The sequence below is a fragment of the Cavia porcellus genome, unplaced genomic scaffold, assembly GCF_034190915.1.
Source record: "Cavia porcellus strain 051 isolate PalLab524CR breed Dunkin Hartley unplaced genomic scaffold, mCavPor4.1 scaffold_29, whole genome shotgun sequence".
NCBI classification, from domain to species: Eukaryota; Metazoa; Chordata; class Mammalia; order Rodentia; family Caviidae; genus Cavia; species Cavia porcellus.
In genome coordinates, this window is record NW_026947512.1 from 26721475 (window position 1) to 26745582 (window position 24108).

At 35.7% G+C, this 24108-nt stretch overlaps 1 protein-coding gene across 2 annotated transcripts in view; it reads right to left on the reverse strand.

Annotated features, from left to right (window-relative positions):
• Crb1 (crumbs cell polarity complex component 1) overlaps window positions 1–23513 on the reverse strand; it is a 190372-nt gene extending 166859 nt beyond the window's left edge. For both annotated transcript variants that reach the window (XM_063239652.1, XM_003474709.5), the window contains exon 1: window positions 23307–23513. In XM_063239652.1, the coding sequence (XP_063095722.1) occupies window positions 23307–23373 (67 nt within the window). In that variant the 5' untranslated portion in view covers window positions 23374–23513. The remainder of the gene's footprint in view (window positions 1–23306) is intronic.
• Window positions 23514–24108: the final 595 nt, after the last annotated feature.

Here is a 24108-nt window from a genome sequence, read left to right on the forward strand (position 1 = left end):
CAGAATTTGATACTCTTGTACCTAGTCCTTGGTACATCTCACCTAGAGTAAAATATTATTGGCTATTTTCCTCTAGTTGTAGCCTTTGACCAAATTGAATGTTCTATTTCCTTATCCTTTTTTCTATTTATATCATCTTTTTTTCACTCTCTGATCCCAAAATTTGTGATCATTTGTTATGAAAAGGATTTCAGTTCCCACTTTCTTATATCATGCCTTTCAAACCATGCTTCTGTAGTACTGGAGTCTTCCCTTTCCACTCCTTTTACCAATTACCGTGATTACCATCTAAGTAATGTATAATCAAAAGGAACCTCAGTGTTGATATAATGCTTCCCAGTTTCATGACAACATCTCACAGCTTGTTACCGTCCCTGATATACTGAATTTTTACAGTTTTCTATCATATTCACTAGCTCATAATACAACATGATTTGAAGGACAATATAGATTTCAATGTTATTAGAAAAATATTATTTTGACAGAGGTATAAGGAGAAGCTTGGAATTTTAGCAAGGTTGATTTTGAGAAACTGTCAATAAAGAAAGGATGTCCAAACCAAGAAGCGGATGGCCTTGTTCTCTTTTTAAAACAATTATAGTATTATAATAAACACTTTGTCATCTTTTTAAAATCAAATGCAATGATTCTACTAAGATTTTTATTCCTTACTATGTATCAGGCACTATCCTGAATATTTTATTTACAGGAAAGAGCTAACAGTTTTTTCTTTGGCTCTTCTGTCTAGGATCAAAAATGTCTGAAAACTGACCTTTGAATTCCAGTAGTAAATTATATGAGGAATAAAAGGTACCTACCTGGACCGATGCAAGATAGACTAGAACTCCATGCACCAGATAAAGCCCCTTTAACTCATTGTTAAGGTTGTTGGATGAGTAATTGGGAACTAATGAAATAGAGCTTCCCTGGAGAAATGGAGCAAATCACACCCTGATTAAGTATCACTGATCACTTACATATCTATGACTACATATAAAAACTGAAGAAGCCTCAAGGCTGGTGGTTTCCCTGAGCTGAAATCATACCCAATCAATTTAATTCTTTGTGTTCACACGCATTCAGTGTGCAGCATGACTTGGACATCCAAAACTATGCCTAGGAGTCGTGAGGCCTCTGCTGGTTGTTGCTGTGTATGCTTTGGTTCATTTCTTGTAAATTTTCTTAAAGATAAGTAAACTTGGTGTTTGATAAAACCCACTGGTGAATAAAAAGTGTGCGACTGTGAAGCTGGGACCTGACAGAATGTCACACATATGTTGTTATTTAACCCATACAACACTCCAGTGCAGTCGAAGATAACCGCCATTCCCATTCTGGAGATGAAAACATAGAATTTAAGTAAACCTGTTCAAAATGACACAGCTTACAATTGAAACAGCTTTCTCATTATGAACATGTTTTTTTAAAATGCTATCTTTCTGATAATTATAACTTTTAGTACCTCAAAAGCAGCAATTATTGCTCATCCTAGTGGTGCATGCCTGTAGTCCCAGCACTCAGAAGGCTGAGACAGGACAGTTGCTGTGAGTTTGAAGCCCAACCTGGAGTACATAGTGAGTTCAAAGCCAGCCTGAATTACATAGCAAGACCCTGTCTCACTTCTCAAAAAACTCCAGCCAACATTTACTTAATAATTTGTCTAACTGTAATTCTTTCTCTTAACAGTAGCTATGGCTTAAACTTTATTATTAGACTATCTAAATTATTCTTATAAAAATTTATTTTAATATAAGTGATATTTTGTTTTATAATTGTTAAAGAAGCTTTACTGTTATACTTTAGATCTAAAATACCCCCCAAAGTATCATGCTAGGAGGTGGGGCCTGATCAGAAGAGGTCGTCATGGGGGTTATGCCCTGGAGGGGTGTGCTCTTTTTCCTGGTGGATTCTTCCCTGCCCTCCCTGCCTCCTGGCTACTGTGTGGTAAACATCACTCCCTCCCTATGCCATTCTGCTACGCCTCTTCTGCTCTGGAGCCAGCTGACTATAGACTGAATCTATAGAAACAAAGAGCCAAAATGAACCTATTTTTCTTTAAGTTGCAAGTGTCACCTATTTTGTCCCAGTGACAGGAAAGTAACTAATATTTTGCATATATAAATATTTTGAAAATTCTAATACTTTGTAATCTCACCAATGACAATTTGCTACTAAATTTCTAGAATTTTTTGGAGAGACATAATATATAACATATAGTAATATATAATACATTGGTACTGCAGATTGAATCCAGAGCCTTCACACTGAGCTACATTTCTAGTATTCTTGTATGTGCACGTATGTGTGTGTGTATGTGTGTGTGTGAATATTTCTTTTTATTTTATGAAAAAATGAAACAAAATTTCATGACAAAACAGGAAAATAACAATAGTAACTGTACTATGTATTATACCTTCAAATAGTTACTCAGAGTTCGTTATGCTGACCAAAAAAAGATTTTCTCTTACAAAAAAGAAAAAAAAACAGATAATGGACAAACTTTACTGTCAGTGAACTAACAGAAACTAGTAGTATAACAAATTAGCATATATTATTAAAACATTTTTCAATCAACAGAATAGGTAATTTGAGAATGTATCCATCTTGTAGTTTGCTGTTTATTTGTGTGTGTGTATGCATGTATATTTACAGAGTTTCTACATTCTTTTATTTTTGAGACAGAATCATATAAAATTGTGCAGTTGCCCAAGGTAGGCTTCAATTTGTGATCTCCCTGCCTCAGCTTCCCCGTGTGCTGAGGGTACAGAGGTGTGCTACCATGCCGATTGATTGTCTATGCATATTTTCTTACACTACAAATTGCATACTATCCATTACATAAAATTCGACATCATAGTGTGTGCGTGTGTGTGTGTGTGTGTGTGAGTGTGTTCACTTAATTTCTTTGGAGATCAATATGAGTTTTAGAATAGAGGATATTCTCTACTCGTTCCATGCCCACTACGGTGCCTTTGTCTTTGTTCATATTCCTTGTTCCTACTCTAACCTAGATGCAAAAAACATCCTTGCCGGCATTGGTCTTGAGTTTGTATTATGCAAAATCAAGCTAGTGGGAAAGAAAAATGCAAATTAGGAGAGTAATATGAGAAATTCAGCTATTTACTTCTAAGAGGGAAAAGGCAGAATCTTTGAGGATGTCGTAAAACAGGATCTTTAGGGAGGCTGTGAGAAAGTGAGAATACAGGAATGGAGAGCAACTATTTTAAGACAATTATCTTTGCATTATATTCTGTGTTTTTCTTAAAAGACTTTGGAAAATATTTAAATTACCTTCATTTACTTTAGCTGGGGATTGTCTTTATTCCTTTAAAAGCAACTCTAGATAATGATGGAACATAAAGTAATACAATTTATCTTTCAAACATTTTCTCAGTGTAAATAGATTGTGTCAATCAACTTCTATGACTGTGACTAAACACTTGACACAAACAAATTAAAAAGAAGAAAAGCTTATTTTAGCTCCTGGTTTCAGCAGTCCTACTTCATGGTTTCTTGGCTACATCTCTTTAAGCCTGTTGGAGACATGATGAAGCATGTTAGGGGAGACCTTATGACAACCAGAAACAAAGAAAAAATTACAGTTTCTTTTAGGGAAACCCTCAGTTGCTTAACTTCCACCAACTAGGTCTGACCTCTGAAACATTCCACCCTCTCCAAGTAGCCCTATACTCTGAAGACCAGACCATGAACATGTGGCCTTATACAGGACACTTATCCAAACAAATGAGTATGCAAATGTTATTTGGCATCTTTAAAGTTATTTCTAATTTTTCACTACTTCAACAAATGCTTTGGTGACATTTTAATATTAAATTTTACCTTTGACCCATAGGGAAAAATTATTTTTAGAAATCTTAACTATTTTTTGAGTTCCTTGTTCCTATCCTAAGTAATCCATAGGATGGGTTCAGTGGAAAATACTTAATTAGAGAAGAAGGACTTAATTTTTTATCTCCTAATTGGGTTTCTTTTTTGAAATTTACAAGGATATCTCCAACTGCCAGCTGGATATCTTCACCTGAATATTCCATTGATATTTAAAAACAAAAAGTTATAAATTGTGATGGTGCATTCTGGATTATTTTATGTAATATTACACCATTATTTTAAAATGCAAAAGCTAAAAGCCTGGAAATCATCTTTCACTATACTGCCTTTCCAATCTACTTATGTCTCACCAAACATTTAGTTGATTTTTCCCCTAAATATTCCAAGTCCATTTTTGTTTTGATCACATCACTATGAGCCCACTGTTTGAGGTCCTCATTATTTCATTCTGAGTCTCTCTGCCAACACTCATGCCTTTTCTCAGTCCATCTTTAATGGGGTCAGGTCTGAGCATCCTGGTGTCTCTATTTAAAAATCCTTCCATGGCTCTCCATCTCCTCTAGTGATGTTTCTCAATATGTGTACTGAGAATAACTTAAAAGATGCCACAGCTGCAAAAGCCACCAGCTTCCCTTGTCAACAGTCTCAACTCCATGAGCAGGTGTGGTGTGTATGTTCTGTCCTTTCTCTGGTCTTTGTCATTCTTTGAGAATCAGTACTCTCTCAAATCTTAATATATGAGTGAGGGTGTACATTTTAGAGCTTTCAATGATAACAAACAGCACACTGCAGCACACACACCCTAGGTTCACCATTGCTGAATTAGGGCCTCTTAAAACCTGTTTTGTAAATGATATACATCAGCATCATATGAGACTTGTTTTTTAAAATATTTGTAGGCTTCACCTGGGAACAATTAAATCATAATATCTGGACTGGGATCCCCAAAATCCACACCATGTTCATTGTACACATTAAGTTTTATAAACTCTACAAACTACAACTAGCTATGTATATCTATAGATACATAGATACATGACATAGATATTAAAAGCACACTGAGCAAAATGAGAAAGTTTTTTGAATCTGCATAAATAAATTCACCAGCTTTGAACAGCTAATAATGAAATATCTTCTAGAAAAAGGACTTGATGCAGACTTCCTTCATTTGAAAAATAGTTTCCTACCATTGACCTTAAGAATTAATGAAATACTTTTTTGTGGCAATCTGTAATCTAAGTAATTCAGGTATGCATGATGACCTATGAAATGAAAAACAAATCCCTCAAAGAAATGTGAGTGATAACATACACTTCTTGTACGATATATGGATTTTTAAGATAGTTTATTCTTAAATCTCATAGGTCTTTGAAATTCTATCAGTGATCATGTGGAATTTTCCCTCTGAGGGTATAATATATTGATATCTGACAGCACAAATGTAGTACATATACCTGGAAATAAATATGTAATAAATAATCTTTAATACCATTATTTCTTATTGTTTGAGTAGTGGATCATTATTTACAGGTGGAATCTATGAATTTGATTTGTGACCATCCTACTGTGTTGGTCTTGATTATGTTTTCTACGATTGCCCATTATATTCACATCAATGTTTCCTTTCACAAAAAATCTATTTTAGGTCTCTCATGCATCTATAAAAAAAAAAACTTTAGAATTCAAAGGGACCAAATTCTAAAGTATCCCATTTATCAAAGTTTAGAAGGTCTTATGAATAGTGGAATTGTTATTTCCAAATTCTGACTGTTGATATGGCTGTGTAAAAACTACTTGCACTAAACAAAATTTAGGTAAATGAACTATTTAGGGACTGTTGTTCTCCTAAGTCCAGCGGAGGCGTGGAACTCTCCTCTTTGCCTGGGGGCTAGGCTCTGACTCCCTGTTGGTCCAGTAAGACCAGCGGAGGCAGGGAACCCTGCCCTAGGCCAGCAAACTGTTTTCTTTGCCTGGGGCACAGGATCCAGCTTCCTGTGGGTCCAGTAAGTCCAGTGGAGGTGTGGAACTCTCTTCTTTGCCTGAGGGCCAGGCTTTGGGTTCCTAATGGTGGAGTAAGTCCAGCAGAGGCAGGAAACCCTGCTCCAGCCCAGTGAACTGTTTTCTTCACCTGGGGCCCATGAACCGGCTTCCTGTCAAAATCAGTGAGTAAGGAGGGAGCAGGGAATTCTGTCCCAGCATGGCTGACCTCTCTACCTCACTTGGAACAAAACTTGAAGCTCAAAAATATAGGAAAATGACAAAACGAAAGACCAAAATGCAGTCTCAAACATCCAGCCCATCCCAAGAAAGCCTAGGAGCCATGTGCATAGAAGAAAATATATGCCACTACCTGAAATACCTGAAATAATAGTAACTGAAATAAAGAAGCAACTCTGGGAAGCCTTAAAGGAAATCAAATTAGAAATAATCTCTCGGGTAAAAGAAGAATTGATAAAAGAAATGAAGGAGATGCTGAACATATCTAAAGAAGACACAGTTAAAAAACTTGAGGAGATAAACAAAAAGATAGAATCCCTGGATGAACAATATAAGAAACAAACAGAATATACAAAGCAGGTGCAAAGAGATATACAGGAAATCAAAAACTCCATCGAAAGTTGTAAAAACCACCTCAATGAATGTGAAGATGGACTTTCAGACCTTGAAGACAAGATTGCAGCCAGTGAACAGGAAAGGAAAGATCTTTTAAAAATAACAAGAAATCAGGAAATAATAATTCAACACCTGCAAGATGATGCAAAAAGGAACAACATAAGGTTAATAGGGATAAATGAAAAAGAAGGGAACAACATAAAGGATGTTAAGAGCATATTTAGAGAAGTAATAGCTAAAAATTTCCCAAACATGAGACTGGAAACCGATATCAAGATCAGTGAAGCATATAGAACTCCAAATAGCAGTAACCAAAATACAACTACACACAGACACATAGTAATGGCCGTCCCAGAAATCAAACAAAAGAATAGAATATTAAAAGCTGTAAGAGAGAAAAGACAGATCACCTATAAAGGAAAAACCTATCAGAACCACAGCAGACTTCTCAGCACAAACAATAAAGTCAAGAAGAGCATGGAGTGAAGTATTTCAGATCCAAAAGGAAAATGATTTCCAACCGAGGCTGATGTATCCTGCAAAACTGTCCTTCAAAATGGATGGAGAAATAAGACACTTCCATCACAAAGAACAGCTGTAAAACTACGTGATCATCAAGCCAACCCTGCAAAGAATGCTGAAAGACAGCCTAGATGCATCTAGGGAAAAAACCACTAAACAAAGCAGACAATTAAACAGAACCAAAAGACAAAGATGCAACAGCAGAAAGGTAACATGTCAACAATAAACCAATATATAACAGTTATAACCATTAATGTAAATGGTCTCAATGAACCAATTAAAACAAACAGACTGGCAGAATGGATCAAGAAACAAAATCCAACCATATGTTGTCTACAAGAAACCCACCTAACCCAAAAGGATGCCCACAGACTGAAAGTCAAAGGATGGAAAATAATACTTCATGCAACAGGAACCCCCCCCTAAAAAAAGCGGGGTGGCTACTATGTTTGCAGACAATGTGAACTTCAAGCCAATAATGATCAGAAGGGATAAAGAAGGTCACTACATACTGGTTAGGGGAAAACTCCAAGAGGAAGAGATAACTATCTTAAATATATATGCACCAAATTCCAGAGCACCCAGTTATATAAAACAAGTACTAACAGAAATGAAAAACCAAATAAGCACTAACACAGTTCTAACAGGAGATCTTAACACACCATTGACACCAATGGACAAAGCAACCAGACAGAAAATCAGCAAAGAAATAAAAGAACTGAATCGCACCTGTGAACAAATGGACTTAATAGACATATACAGAGTATTCCACCCAACAACAGCAGAATACACATTCTTCTCAGCAGTACATGGGTCATTTTCTAAAATAGACCATAGATTAACTCACAAAACATATCTAAATAAATGCAAAAGGGTTGAAATCACTGCTTGCATGATACAGACCATAGCGCTATGAAATTAGAAATTAATGATAAAAGATACTACAAAATTCCCACAAACATATGGAAACTGAATAACAGACTCTTGAGTAATCAGTGGGTCACAGAGGAAATCAAATAAGAAATTAAATACTACCTACAAGAAAATGAAAACACAAATACAACTTACCAGAATCTGTGGGATGCAATGAAAGCTGTCCTCAGAGGAAAATTTATAGCACTGAGTTCACACATGAGGAAAACAGAACGAATACAAATAAATAACCTGATGTTACACCTCAAACATCTAGAAAAAGAAGGGCAAGTCAAGCCCAAAGCCAAAAGAAGAGAAGAAATTATAAAAATCAGAGCAGAAATCAATGCAATAGAGACTAAAAAAAAAAAAATCAGAAATATCAATGAATCAAAGAGTTGGTTCTTTGAAAGAATAAATAAAATTGATAAGCCCCTAGTCAACCTTATTTTTAAAAAGGGAAGAAAAAGCTCAAATTCATGCAATAAGGAGTGAAAGAGGAGAAATCACTACAGACCCTATAGAAATACAGAAAATCATCAACATCTATTTCGAAAACCTCTACTCTCATAGGTTTGATAACACAGAGGAAATGGACAGATTCCTAGAAGCACACCAAGTACCAAAGCTAGGTCATGAAGATGTAAAACTACTGAATAACCCAATTTCTATTAATGAAATTGAAAACATAATTAAATCCTTACCTACCAAGAAGAGCCCAGGCCCAGACGGGAATTCTTGCAGAATTCTACAAGAAATACAAAGAAGACTTAATGCCGACACTCCTCAAACTCTTCAGTGAAATTGAAAGGAAAGCATTCCTTCCTAAGTCATTCCTGGAAGCAAATATTACTCTAGTACCAAAACCTGAGAAAGACCCAACTAAAAAAGAGAACTACAGACCAATCTCCCTAATGAACACAGATGCAAAAATCCTCAATAAAATATTGGCAAAGAGGATGCAGCAAATCATCAAGAAGATCATACACCATGACCAAGTGGGATTCATCCCAGGCATGCTGGGATGGTTCAATATATGTAAATCAATAAATGTAATACACCATATCAATAGAGTCAAAAGTAAGAACTACATGATCAATTCTATAAATGCAGAAAAAGCTTTTGATAAGGTCCAACATTCATTCATGATAAGAACCCTGCAGAAAATTGGAATAGATGGTCTTTACCTCAATATAATAAAGGCCATCTATGACAAACCAACAGCCAATATCATACTAAATGGCCAAAAATTGAAGGCCTTTACTTTAAAATCAGGCTCAAGACAAGGATGTCCCTTATTACCACTCCTATTTAATATAGTACTGGAAGTACTAGCCAGAGCAATTAGGCAAGAGAGAGAAATAAAAGGGGTAAAGATAGGAAAAGAAGAAGTTAAGCGATCATTATTTGCAGATGACATGATACTCTACATAGAAGATCCCCAAAACTCCATTGAAAGACTGCTAGATATAATAAATAAATTTAGTAATGTAGCTGGCTATAAAATCAATACTCAAAAATCAATAGCATTCCTATACACTAACAACAAAGTCACAGAAAGAGAAATAAAAGAAGCCACACCTTTCACACTAGCAACCAAAAAAAAAAAAAAAAATATATCTAGGAATTACTCTCACGAAAGAAGTGAATGACCTGTACATGGAAAATTATATTACCCTGAAAAATGAAATTGAAGATGATATCAGAAAGTGGAAAAACATCCCTTGCTCATGGTTAGGAAGATTAAATATTGTGAAAATGGCCATTCTCCCAAAACTTTTATATACAGATTCAATGCAATCCCAATAAAAATACCATCAACATACCTCATAGAACTCAAGAAATCACTCCTAAAATTCATCTGGAGTGAGAAGAGACCTAGAATAGCAAGGACAGTTCTAAGCAGCAAAGGCAAGGCAGGAAGTATCACAATCCCTGACTTGAAATTATACTACAAAGCAACCGTAGTAAAATCAACATGGTACTGGAACCAAAACAGAGCTGAAGATCAGTGGAATCTATTAGAAGATACAACCACAACTGCAAACACACTCAACCACCTTATCTTCGATAAAGGGGCCAAGCATGTTCACTGGGAGAACGACAGTCTCTTTAATAAATGGTGCTGGAAAAACTGCCTCTCCTATGTCGAAAACTAAAACTTAGACCCATGCCTATCACCATGTACTAAAATAAAATCTAAATGGATCAAAGATCTAAACATTAAAATAGAAACACTAAATCTGTTGGAAGACAAATTGGGTAAAAACCTTGAAGATATAGAGGTAGGTAGAGAATTCATGAACAGGACTCAAACCGCACGGGAAATACTTTCCAGAATCAATAACTGGGATCACCTCTTATTAAAAAGTTTCTGCACGTCAAAAGAAGTCTCCAGAGCATGCAGCCCCACCCTCAACCCCTTTCCTGTGAGTAGACAAGGATTTAGCATGGTAAATTTTCCATAATAGCCCTTTTATTCTCAAGGGTTTAAAAATAATCCCTTGGGGGAAAAAATGGCAGCTTGCTAGGGGATCGGGCAGAGAGTCTCTCAGGAGAAATCATATTAGAAGCCAGAATATGACAACATGGAGAGGGCCAGATGAATGGATAATGATTCTTATTAACCAAGACAGCATGGCTGGAGGATTTAAAGTCGTGCTGAGACTGTGAAGGCTGATAATGGGAGGCTGCAAATCCTGCGCCTTTAAATCAGCAAACTGACCCATGGACCCAACAGGAAAAGCTGTGTTGGCTTTTGGAGACCTGGGACCCTGAGAAGCAGCCAGGACTGCCCCGCTGCACCAGAGGAGATTGTGAAAGGCTCTGGAGCTCCGAAGCCAAATGCTGTGCAGTTTTCTGACCATTCCACACTGTGCCAAGAGCACAGGGAGGGTGAGCGGTGTGGTGTGCAGTAGACCCAAGAGGAGGACCTGCACCGAACCCTGGTGAGGACTGGGGACCCCACGGCTGCTGGGGTTGGCCAGAGAACATCTTGGAACTGGGCAGTGCCCACCACCACGGGGACATCAATAACACAGAGAGTCTGGCGGCAGACATCCTAGAGTTGGGCAGAACCTACAGCTTGGTGACATCACCGAGTCGCCCTGTAGGGAGGTCTGGTGGAGGACATCTTGAAATTGGGCAGAGCCTGACGCCATGCTGCCTTCAGTGTCATACAGAGAACTAGTGAAAGACATCTTGGATTTGGGCAGACCTGCTGTCCTGGTGCTCCTGTCACAGAGAGGTCTGGAAGAGAACAGCTGGGATTTGGGCAGAACCCTGTGCCACAGTGACATTAGTCAGCTGCTTCTGGTACAGAGAAAACTGGCAGGAGCTACTGGGGCTCTGCTTGGGGCCCAATAAGCAGATAAAAAATAGTCACAACTCAGTGACATCCACAAAGTACAGCCTAATTTATGGATTGACTGGCACAGAGGCTGGAGGCTAGCCTGTACTGCCCCTGCATCCCAGCCTACCCCAGATAACAGCAAATTGGGGAGGACAGTAAAAACTCAAATCAGCACGCTTCTGAAAGGCCCTAAGCAATATGGAGAGGGCCAGAGACCCCCAGGACACTCCAGTTTGAAAGAATCCAGAAACATGACAAGAGATAAAAATAAAAAAAAAAATCTCCAGCTGCCCAACATGAGAAAATAAGCCCAGGAGAAGTAAACACTGAAGAGAACAAGCACAGTAACCATCCAATACTTGACACAGCATCAGCCGAAATTAAAAAATACCTTCATGATCTCATAGATGAATTTAAAGCTGTACTCCTGATCCAAGTGAAACAAGATATAAAGAGATTAATTAAAGAAATGACAAGCCCCGCCCAAGAGAACACAGATGGAAGAACTGAGGAAATCAGAAAAGAAAGAGAAACTTCTGAAGAAGAATTTAAACATAACTTAGAATACATGAAACAGATCCAAAGAGATTACCAGGAAACTAAAAACTACATTGAACACTGGCAAAATGCCTTGACAGAAACTAAAGACAGCCTTCTGAAACTTGAAGAGAGATTTATGGCATATGATCGTGAAAGAAAAAGCCTCTTAAAAATAACAAGGAACCAGAAAGAAACAATTCAAAGGCTAGAAGATGACAAAAAGATACATAACTTAAGAATAAAGAATGTGAGTGAGCAACCAAAAATGAAATACAAAGAATATTCACAGATATATTAAAGCAAAATTTCCCATTTATAGCAAAAAGAAATGATATCCAGATAAAAGAGGCGTACAGAACACCAGCTACCTACAACCAAAACAGATCTATGCCTAGACATATAATAGTCAAGATTCCAGAAATCCACCAAAAGAACAGAATATTAAAAGCAGCCAGAGAAAAGAAGCAGATTACCTACAACGGGAAAATTATCAAAATAACAGCAGACTTATCAACACAAACTCTTAAGTCAAGAAGGGAGTGGGGAGAAATATTCCAAGTCCTGAAAAAAATAATATGCAACCAAGGCTCATATACCCGTCAAAACTCTCTCTCATAATTAATGGAGAAATAAGATGCTTCCAAGACAAGGAGGAACTGTGGGAGTTCATGGCCACCAATCCAGCCCTACAGAGAGTGCTGAAGGACATTACAGAGAAAGAGAGGAAGGGATACCAGAATTTTAGCAACAGTGGCAGAGAGGCCTCAATGAACGGGGCAGACAGTGGAATGAGGGAATAAGGTGGACAAATTATAGCAGAAAAGTGGAGTAGCAGACATGAGGCAGAGACGGTAAGCTATAGTCTTTAGTATAGATAGCTCTGAAACATGATAAAAAAAGGCAGAGGTCATTATTAATGGTGTATAAAGATTTAAAAGACACAGTAGTCTTATTGCCATATTTAGTTTGAATTTAATTTGTTCTGGTCTGTCCACTCATGTCAGATTTGAGGGCACAGACATCTGACCCAAAAATAGCAGGTTATACCATGGTAACTATCCTTACTTTCCTATTAACTTAAACTGAAATCCTGTATTACTTACATTGTCTTACTATGACTGATCTTAATTGAATCTGAATCATAAGACTATGGGTTGGCTTTGGCTGATTTTATTTGAATTTGGTATGCTTGTTAGTATCAACCCTAAAGTAGAGGCAACTACTCTGAAGATGACAAGATGTAAAGGATATCCATATTGGTATTAACTGTTAACAGCTCTGAAATCCTACAATGCTTTCAAAGTTGAGTTTTTATAAAAATAGGTAATACTATGTTTAACTATATTAAGCCGGTGTCGTGGACAAATCTATTGAAAATAACAAGAGAAAACATAGTAACTATGGAAGATCATCTATATTGTGGTCTTATATGTCTTATCCATTGCATGTTTTTCTAGGAATTTGTTTTGCTGTCTTGCTATGACTTGGTTTTCCCTATAATACAGAGAGGATAGATATATATGTAGAAATTCACACGAGTTGTTTTTTTTTAATTATTTATGGGAACAGATTATATAATGTAAGATGTAATGAACAGATATTCTGAAGAAAAGACGCTAAGAAACCCGAGGCTAATTTTGTAGCATTATGATATAAATTCTAGCAATACTATTGTTCGCTGATTAGAATGACATTGGTCTGGTCTCGAGTTCAATTTCAGCACATGCAGAGATGGGGACAGCTATCACAAAGAGAATGAGAGATGCGATGGTAGTTATTATTGTCTTCCCTAATGTTAGATCTTGAAGACCTAAAAAGCCTTCATCATCCTGTAATGATTTGATTAGTTCTATAATATGCAATAAGTATATAAAGTGGGTGAAGATGGGGACAACTATTTGTAAGAAACTAGAGACAGTTAGATAAACAGTGAAGATCTCCAGTGGACTTTGCTTTGAAATCTGTATTTCTTTAAATTGTTTTTTTAACTGTTTTGTTCTGTTTTGATATGTTTAATCTTACCCTCTTTGAGATGTAAAACAAATGTATAGGACTGATAACCATATTACTGAGTTTTTGTTCGATCATTGAGCAGAACTGTTTGTAGTGTCACTTTTTGAATGTCATTCTAAATACTTTAATTCTATAACCTGAACAGCTATTTCTAACATGACAATATGTAACTTATCCACCAGCAATTTCTTACCGTTTTTTTCCTGTAATTTTGTATTATTTCTACCTTTTTTAAAAATCTCCATGTATTTTTTTGTTTCCTTTTCTTTAAATAAAAAAATAAATAAATAAGAAGTCTCCAGCGTGGTGAGAAGAAAACCCACAAACTGGGAAAAAATCCTAGTGAATTGTCCCTCAGACAAAAGACTTCTGTCTAAAATATATAAAGAATTAAAAAATATCAGACCCCCAAAATTCAAAGACCCAATCCAAAAATGGGCATCTGAGATGAATAAACAATTCTCAGATGAAGAAATACAAATGGCAAATAAACACATGAAAAAATGTTCATCATCATTGGTCTTCAGAGAAATGCAAATCAAAACCACACTGAGATTTCATCTCACTCCTGAAAGAATGGCTAAGATCAAGAAAACCAACAACAACAAATGCTGGAGAGGCTGTGGAGAAAAAGGAACTCTCCTGCACTGTTGGTGGGAGTGTAGACTAGTGCAACCATTGTGGAGGTCAGTCTAGAGATTTCTCAGAAAACTAAGACTGGAAGCCCCATATGACCCAGCTATACCACTTCTAGGCATATTCCCAGAAGAACTGAAAGCATCATACCACAGTGGTATATGTGCACCCATGTTTATAGCAGCACAATTTGTAATAGCCAGATTTTGGAAACAACCAAAGTGTCCATCGACTGAAGAATGGGTGAAAGTTGTGGTATTTTTATATAATGGAGTACTACTCAGCTATAAAGAATGACCGCACTGAGACATTTATAAATAAATGGATGCAGCTTGAGACCATACTCACCAGTGAAATAAATCAAACTCACATGTATAAATACCGAATAGTTTCCCTAGTGTAAGAAATGATAAGAATACATAGAAGTATATGGTAATCATGATTCCCAATCATATTGGTTTGAAGCCATATAATATTTTCACTCACTAACTGCAATGGTTTTAACCTGGGTTGTTCGATTTTAGTATCTATGATAGCACGAATAGCTATTTTGAAGAAAGCAACACAACATAAAAGCTAGTGCTGGTTTAATATCGTCTTGTTTTGAAGTCCCATCAAGCTGTAGTACATCTGTTTCCACTGGTTTTAACATGTTATATCTTACTATATTTCACTATATGCTGTAGTATAAACAAAATTCTTTATAGGCAAAGAGATAATACAGAAACCATTGTTTGTTTTCTATTAGCAGGTTCTAAATACCCTGTAATTCTTGCATTCTCTTGAAAGGCTTCACACTGTCTAGATATGCTTGATATTATAGCATGCGAAGTTACACTCAAATAATTTAAGGAAAGAGGCACTATGGTGACTACTATTATGTTAGATTATCTGATGGTGAAACACAATGATGCTTGAATTGCTCAGTTCTGCCCTGCGTTGTTCTATTACAATGTCCTCTCTTATCTCAATCTTCCCCCTATTTTTAAATTAATCTATTTTCTCTCATTTTTTTAATTAAGGGAAAACTAAATTAAAAAATAACAGGACATATTATAGTAACTTTTTTGTTGTCCTATTAACCTGACTTGAACCCCAGTATTGCTCCCCCCGTCTGATTATTATATATTCTATTTTGTTTGATAGTATCAAGTTTGAGGGTATAGGCAATCACTTTGAAGGCAATAAGATATACTATGATGCCTAATATGGATTGACTATCATCCTTTATTTTGAAGTCCTGTAAGGTCCTCAGTGTAGATTTTATTGGTTTTGTTCCGTACTGTTTTGATCAATTCTATCATACCTGATGATATAGACAACTCAATTTAAAAATAGCAAGAGGCACAATGGTAACCACTTTTGATCACCTGCTATTCTATTTTTGCATCACGTGCTATGCCCACCCTTCTGTTCTGACTCTGTTTTGCTTAGTCTCATTTGGTTTTATTCTCTTCAAAAAAAAGTAGTAAGAACTGTGAGAGTAATAAAACCCTAAAAGTCTAATTGTTACTGTAAAAAAGAGAGGAAAGTAAGGTGGACTAAGGGATATAACCGCAGGTATGTTCGAGTGTGTAGAATGGAAAACCATATAACTGAGCTTTTGTTGGATTATTGAACGGAACTGTCTCCAATTCCACTGTATGAATGTTCACTTTATATGCTTTAATTTAGTGATATGGACAACTGTTTCTGGGAAGATAATATGTAACCTATTAACTGGTGATTTCGTACTGTATATATTTTTTTCTAGAAATACTGTATTATTTGTACCCTTTTACTGCATTGTTTTTTATGTCCTTTTTTTTCTTCTTCTCTCTACTATTTAGTGCCTCTGTAAACCTTATTTTCTATGTAAAAAGTGAATAGCAATGTCATTGTCACAAACTGAATTAAATGAGATAAATTATGGGAAACACTCATGTTTGACATAGAGAAGGTAGAAAATAGTTTATTGATACTATTGATGCTATTCCCCACACTTCTGTTGATGCTGGCATCATAAGTACAATTGTATTAGGACTAGTGGTTTTGAAACAAACTTTATTATGCTTCCTTTCAGGAAAGGTTTCTACATATCACAAGATGAGCTTGATTTTCCAGAATAAAATTTCTATTTCTCTATCTAAAGATAATACCCAGATCAATACACAAAGCTTGGGCAATATTTTGCAGTGTGATTATTCTGTTAGATAACAATGTGTGAGCAACCTTTGCACAAATGTGCACTTATAAGAGTGAACAAGTTTAAAGAACATGGTCTTTTCTATAGTGAATACTTTGCTCATGTGATTGTGTAATAAACAGTTGTTGCAACAAAGTTGCCAGTGTCCTTTAAACTTCTAATATGTGTATTATTGCTTAAATTACTAAAAATTACTTTAAATGGACTTGTCTAGAAAATGGTCCAAAGAATTTCAGAACAGAGGAAATGTGATACAGAAAATAATATTTTCTGCTAACATGTTTTTTTTTCATCCAGTTTAGCCTCTTGATCTGATTTGTTCAATGAAGAGCAGACCCAAATGACAGATTGCATAGAGGTGAAGAATTACATGCGTCTGCATAATTCTGCCATTTCTCTTTTACTTGTGTCATGAAAACTGTGTTCTCTAAAAAGGGCACTGCTTCTCTAGCTTGTGTTCCATAACAAATAATTCAGGCTTAGAGGCTGCCATAGTAAACTACCACAAATACAGTGGATTATAAGGAAGAGGAACTTATTTCTCTTAGTTCCAGAGGCTGAAAAGTCCTAAATCAAAGTGGAAACAGATTGGACGCCTGAAGAATGACCACTACCTGGTTGATAGACAGACAGTCCTTCTTGCTGTGTCTTCTTATGGCTTATATGACAAGAAATTTCTTGTAGGTCCCTTGGATATGAGGATGGATTCCATTCGTAAGAGATTTACCATCAAAACCTGATCAGCTAGCTGAGGTGCTGCCTCATTCTATCACATTAGTGATCAATATTTCAACATGAATTTTGTTGGAAAGGCACAAGTCTACAACAACAAAAAAGGCAAATAAGGTATTTACAGCTGGCCTGTACCCATGTGGAGGCAAGAAGTACTAAAGCTTGTTGTTTATCACTAAGATACTGAGTTTGTTCTTATAATGTAACCCAGTGAAAGGTGACTCATTCAAGGTGAAGTCACTAAATTCACTGTAATATTAATGTATATGATATAATTGTGTAGAACAATAATTAAATTATAAAATATAGACTTTGAAGGAAACTTGATAACTATATAAACTGATCTTCATCTTACAAATGATAAATTAGAGACCAAGTAATGCATTTATGAATGCACAACTAATGATAGGACAGTGAATGTGAATTCACCGACTCTCCTTAATTAACAACTTTTGCTGAGTAAAAATATTTGTTTTTGAGCTATGTTAAAGCTAAGGAAAAGACATGAAAAACTATAAACATACATGAAATCATTAGTGTTTTATCTGACTGCTGAGTTTTTCAGTGGTGATGCTTGATTTAACCTCCAAGCAAACCAAAATGATCCATAAACAACCTCATTAGCACCCTGTTCTCAGTAATTTGCCAAAAGTATATTTCTTTATAAGTTTCAAAGAATTTTGAATTTAGAGAAAAGATTCATCCATCTGAAAATTATCAGGAAAATAACAAGGAGAACCAAAATACTGAGTATAATTTAGGTTACTGAGCAACAATTCCTGCCTCTACAGATTTTAATGACAGTTTAAATATTAGTGGAAATTGTCAACGTTTTTAATTTGGAGAAGTAGAAAGATGGAGGGATAGTTGGTTATCTAAGGTGGTTTTCTTTTCAAAACTTCTTCTCAAATCCCTGATTTTTAGTGTTTGCTTTCCACCATGGCTGATTTCAAACCAACAATTCTGGAATAACTAAACAGCTTGTGAAATCCCTGTTTGCCTTTTGGTGTTTGGTAGCTGGTCTGAAGCTTAGAGGCTGACAGACCTGCATTTAATCTCATTTGCATCACCTTGCAGCTATGTTTTAAGGATATCCCTTACTCTGCCTTTTGTTTTAGCTGTCTTAATGGGTTCAGTAAAATCTTTTGTTCTTGTGGTATCAGATTTGGGGGGTCACTTTCCAAAACCTAGAGCAGTGTCTGATTTATAAATTTATAGCCCTCAATAAATAGCTGTCAAATCATTAAATAGTAAAATTTAGCATTCATTAGTTATCCATTTAGTGTTCATTAATTATCCTAATTGAGGCTAAGGACAGCTCACTTTACCTTAGTTTCCCTCTAAAACCAATAAACTTTCTGTACCAACTAAACCCTTCAGTCCTAAATAGTAATAATCTTCCCGACATCATGTTTTATCTCATGATGTACATCACTCTTATTTTAAGTAACTGCATTAAATTTTGCTTTTAATGGAACTTTGATGACAAAAAGAAGATCTAATAAATATAAGACAATCGACACAATATACTTGGGGAGTCTCTACTTTTACTGAGTCAAGAAGAAAACTGTAGAAGATTTAAAAAGATGCTGGCAATAGCAACATACAGAATCTAGCACTAGATGATTGAGTACAATGTTCTTCACAATATGGAAAAATATAAAGGGTTATAGTCAGTGTTTTGACCAAGTAACAAAAATGTGATAACCTTTAACTGTTCAAAGGAATTATTGTATCATTTTTGGGGAAAAAAGTAATTTAAACTATTCAGCATTCATATGTGGAGTAGAACTAATCTGTTTGCCCTACAAAAATATAAAAACAAATTTATACATGATTCTATTGTCACTTTATATTACCAGACTTTAATTTATCAGAAAAACTCATGTAGGAAAATATTCCTACATGTTTAACTCAAAGTGGAAGATTGGATTCATAAAAAGTGGGTACAGTACAAAAACCTGTGAATGTGACCTGATTTGTATTATCTTTGCAGATATAATCAGGTTAAAATGATATCAGTGTGGTGTACTGTAATCCAAACTGACTTGTCTTTGTAGAAGGAAAAAGAGACATCATCAAACAGAGGGAGAACACCCGTGGTAAGAGAAGCAGAAAACGTCAGCAAAGGAGCATCAGGAGTTACAGGTCAACCTCACAGACCAGAAAGAAGCAAGAAGTGACCCCACCTGGATTCTCAGAGGGATGCTGATCTAAGTTAGAGAAAGTAGACTCTAAATGTAAAAACAAACGTTCCCAAATGCTCTAATTGGTGATGTTTCCCACAGGAATATGGAATAATAATTCAATATTCTACATATTTATACTGATTTTAAATGGGTAAATTGTTATGATTTAGATCTGGAATATCTGCCTAGAACTCATGTGTTTGGAGGTGGAGCTTTGGGAACACGATTAGATCTCAAGAGCACTATGCTTCTTAGTAGATTGATCTTCTGCTGAGTTCAGAGCTAATTATGCTGGGAAGTGAGGTCAGAGGAGAGCACTAGGTCACTGGGGGCAAAACCTAGAAACATGTATCTCCAGCCTCAGCTGCTTCCTTCTCTCTGTCTCCAAGCTGCTGGGCATTGCTTCTGTGTTTGAGCCGACTGACCATGGGCTGAAACCTCTAAGAAGCATGAGACAAAATAAATCACTCCTCTCTAAGTCATTGGTGATGAGTATTTTGTCCCAACAATGAAGAAAGTAACTAAGATGCAAACAGGTATCATACATTAGAAATCAGGTTTCTCACTGTTGTTGGGAGAATTTAGATTACCAAAGAGAGAAGGCTCAAATGATCCATGTGTAATAAAACTAGATCAATATGAACTCATGCTTAGCTTAATATAGATACATATTTACATATAAGTATATTTTCTATACAAATGTGTACATACACAGCTTGGTATACACACATATATTTCTGTGCACTGTCAGCTGACATGGCCTACAAAAAAATGATGCTTCGGTAGAAAAAAGCATAACTGACATCCAGCTCTTGGTTTCTATGACCATTCTACAATAAAATGAACAAGGGCTCACTGGAGAAAAGGTGGTTTATGCTAGGACTGAGGCAGAAAATATAAAACATGATTCTAGAACGTCTTAGAGGGACGGAAATAGAAAGTGCTAAAAAAAAAAATGTACCCTGCATTGATGTCAAAAGAGAATAGGAACCAACTAAAAAGAACACCCAATAACCAAAACTGGAACAGTTTTAATAACAACATTAGCATTGTGTAAGATAAGTATTTTACAAGTAATTAAGCATCATAGTGCAAAATAAATAAATGTCAATAAGCTCACAAAAATGTAAGTAAATACTTGAATAAACTGATGAATACAGTTCATGAGGAGCACACTCACTACAAAAGAGAACAGTCTACCTGCTCAGGAGCAGGAAGGTCACGTTACATCTTAGTATGCTTCAATGTTGTATTCCTCATGTCACAGCCCCTAAGTAGAAGAATGTAAAAGGTCCAGAACACTAGACAAGCAATGTAAGTAGAATCCCCGTTTCTCTTGTTTTTTAAGGGAGTATATTTCAAAATACAAAAAGAAAAACTGATATGATATTAATTCCAACTAAAATGCTGCTAATAACTGGAATTTCCCATATGCTCATGATATTCTGGGCATTCATGGGAGTCAGCACCTGTCCACTAAGAGCACAGACTCGGGAAGTTCAAGTTCCATTTCCACCACTGACTACTAGTGTGACCTTAGACAAGTCACAAAGATTCTCTGTAACTCATTTTCATCTGCTATACCATAGAATTAATGATAAGTTCTGTCTCAGAGACAAATAGGTGAGAATAAAGCTCATAAATCCCAAATTGATGACCTTTGTTCAGAAGCAATATATTTGATAGGATGTATATATTTAAAATAAACTATTTTAATGATTCCTAGCATCATAATGTAGTGGTCTCTCAGTGAAGATTGATTATATAATTCAAAGTTTCTGTTCACTTTCACTTGTAATGGAGAGCTTGTTAAAATTATGGGCTCTTAGGAGCCACTCCAAACACATGAGTTATCTGGAGCTGGACTTAAGAGACAGCATCTTAAACAAGTGTTTCTGCCCTCTAAAGCATGTCAAACTGTGAAATAGTGAAATATACTGGTACAATGATGTGAATCCTAGTCCCCTATGTGGATGATTTATAGTGATCTATCTATCTATCTATCTATTTTAAGAATTAAGTGGAATATAGTAAATATTAAATATTTATCACCATCTTAGCCATTTTTACTACTACATATACTTTTCTTTATTTGTCTAAAACATAGGATTTATGTTAAGAGCACCTGGTTCCTGAAAGTTTTAAAGTCAGGTTAAAAAATAAGATTGACAAGTCTATATCATTCTGATTGGACAGATAATCTTGTCACACTTTGCCAGCAAACATATGAACACAAGTAAAAACCGACCTGCTTGGGGAAATAAAAAGAATAAACAAAAATTCAAATTTACTTCTTTAAATTAATAATGTATTCTATTGGAGAATAAATCACAAAAATATGAACTATTCATTCAATGAAACCTCCTATTCAAAGAAAGAGAATACAAATGGTGTATTCTCACACATTATCTCCTTAAAAGCAAATTACAGCTCTCTAGGAATTTTAATATACAAGGCATTAAAATCACAATGTTCTTTGCTATGAAATATGTCATAACATCACTTCATCTTTAATTTTGTCTCATTTCTTCTCTTTCTCTTCCTACCACTACATCTCAGTATTATACTTCTCTTCCACACTTTCTGTTGCATGAAGCCCTCTAAAGTTGTTGAACAGGTATTTAAATAAAAGTTCTGTAACAAACATATTTCTGAAAAATGTGTATTTGTGTGTAATTTCAGTCGGTGATTTTATAACCATTTAAAGTTTGACTTTTTTCAGTATTTATTTTCTGCTATCTATATTATTTACTTCTATATTCACTCAAACTCTGATATACATTTAAGCTGTAAAATGTACAACTAACAACATTACAGATGCAGCCACAGAAAGTGACCCAGATTACACAACACTGTGCATTAATGCCAAGTCGCCTTGTTTAACAGCAGCTGCTCTGTGATTGCCTTATTGATATTCAGATTTAACAGACACAAATCACATGGCACCTTTGACAAGCACACACTCTGTGTCTTCATTTCTAACATGTTCAATAGCTACGTCCCTCACAAACACACAGCCAAGACCATTTTGTCGTCTCTGATTTTCTATACCACTATATGTCTGACAAAATTATCCCAGAAACACTGCTCTTGTTTCTATCTGAGGAAGTTTGCAAAAATTACTATCTTCATTTGTAAACGGAATTATGTAACAATTCTGGGCAAAAATGATATTTTGAACTATTATCCTTTGGGAAACATGGAGACTACCTCTTTGATAGAAAGACCATATGTCGCAATCCAGAATTCTTTAAAAGTGAAGATACAAGGTATATCAGAAAGAAAATGACACAGAACTTTGTGACAACCTCCTTTTCAACGATATCAAATGTAAACTGTCAAATCTGCTTTGTAAAAAGTACAAGTAACAAAATAACCTTCTTTTCTACGTGATCATTTCATCCTCCTGTTCACCACTGAAAGAGTTTTTTAAAAAACTTTTTGGACCTAACTACTCAGAGTTATCATATAATCATAAATTTATGATTATCATATAATCATAAATTTATGATTATCATATAATCATAAATTTATGATTATCATATAATCATAAATCATATAATCATAAATTTGACTGTTCACATTAACTGATGTTGCTGAGTTGTTTGACACAAGGTGTTTACTAACACAAAGCAGAAATAAATACTTTTTGGCACTGTAATTTACAGAACATGCAACATTATGAATTACTTGCAAAAAAGCATACTAAGCCAGAAATAAACCTGAAAGTGTGGCAAAAGTTCATTCAATGGGAAAGGCTTACTCTGTATGTAGATGAGCAGTGAGAAACTGAGGTAGATGAGAAGAGAGTTGATTTTCTGAAGCTCCATGGTCTTATTTAGAGAACATCCTCTGGTCCGTTGTTAGTGGTCTGATCCCAATCTGGTTCCCTCCCTGTCTGACTCAGAAAGGAACAGGTGCCTCAGAGACCCGGGGTGCCATCTCTGTCCCACCACTCCTAAAGCTCCTTTCAGAGATTTAAATTCAAAAGGCAGTTAGCATCTTCCTTACACAAGAGGACGGGGTGATTTTTCAAACCTGGAACAGATTTTTGGGGGCTGGACTGGATTCACCAATTCTCAGGGTTCTGCTACTACTTTTTACTCGTTACTGATGCCTTCTCAAAAGGGCAAGCATTAGATTGTCATCTTCACTGGCTCTTAATAGAGAAATTAATTTCTCATGTCAGTCTTGGCACACAATTGTTATGATTGGCAACTTTCAAAGGAACATTCTACATTCCTGGGTATTTACATTCAATTCAAAACACAATTCACAGACCTGTAAGTTTTTCTGTGCCTAAACCCTACTCTCACAATTCATCCAGAATTCTGTTGCTCATAAGATAAGCCAAGATAGAGAGAAACTATGCTACCTCATAAAATAGACAGGGTTCTGGAGATTTGGGTATAGATTTTCTTCCTAAACCCACAGTCCATGCTACACCCTGCTGATGACATGATATCCTCTGGGATTTCTTGAATTTTTGTTTTATCATATTTGATCAATGAAAAATTTCCTTATTTTAAATAACATAAAACCATAATAGTCTTTTCAAATTAAAT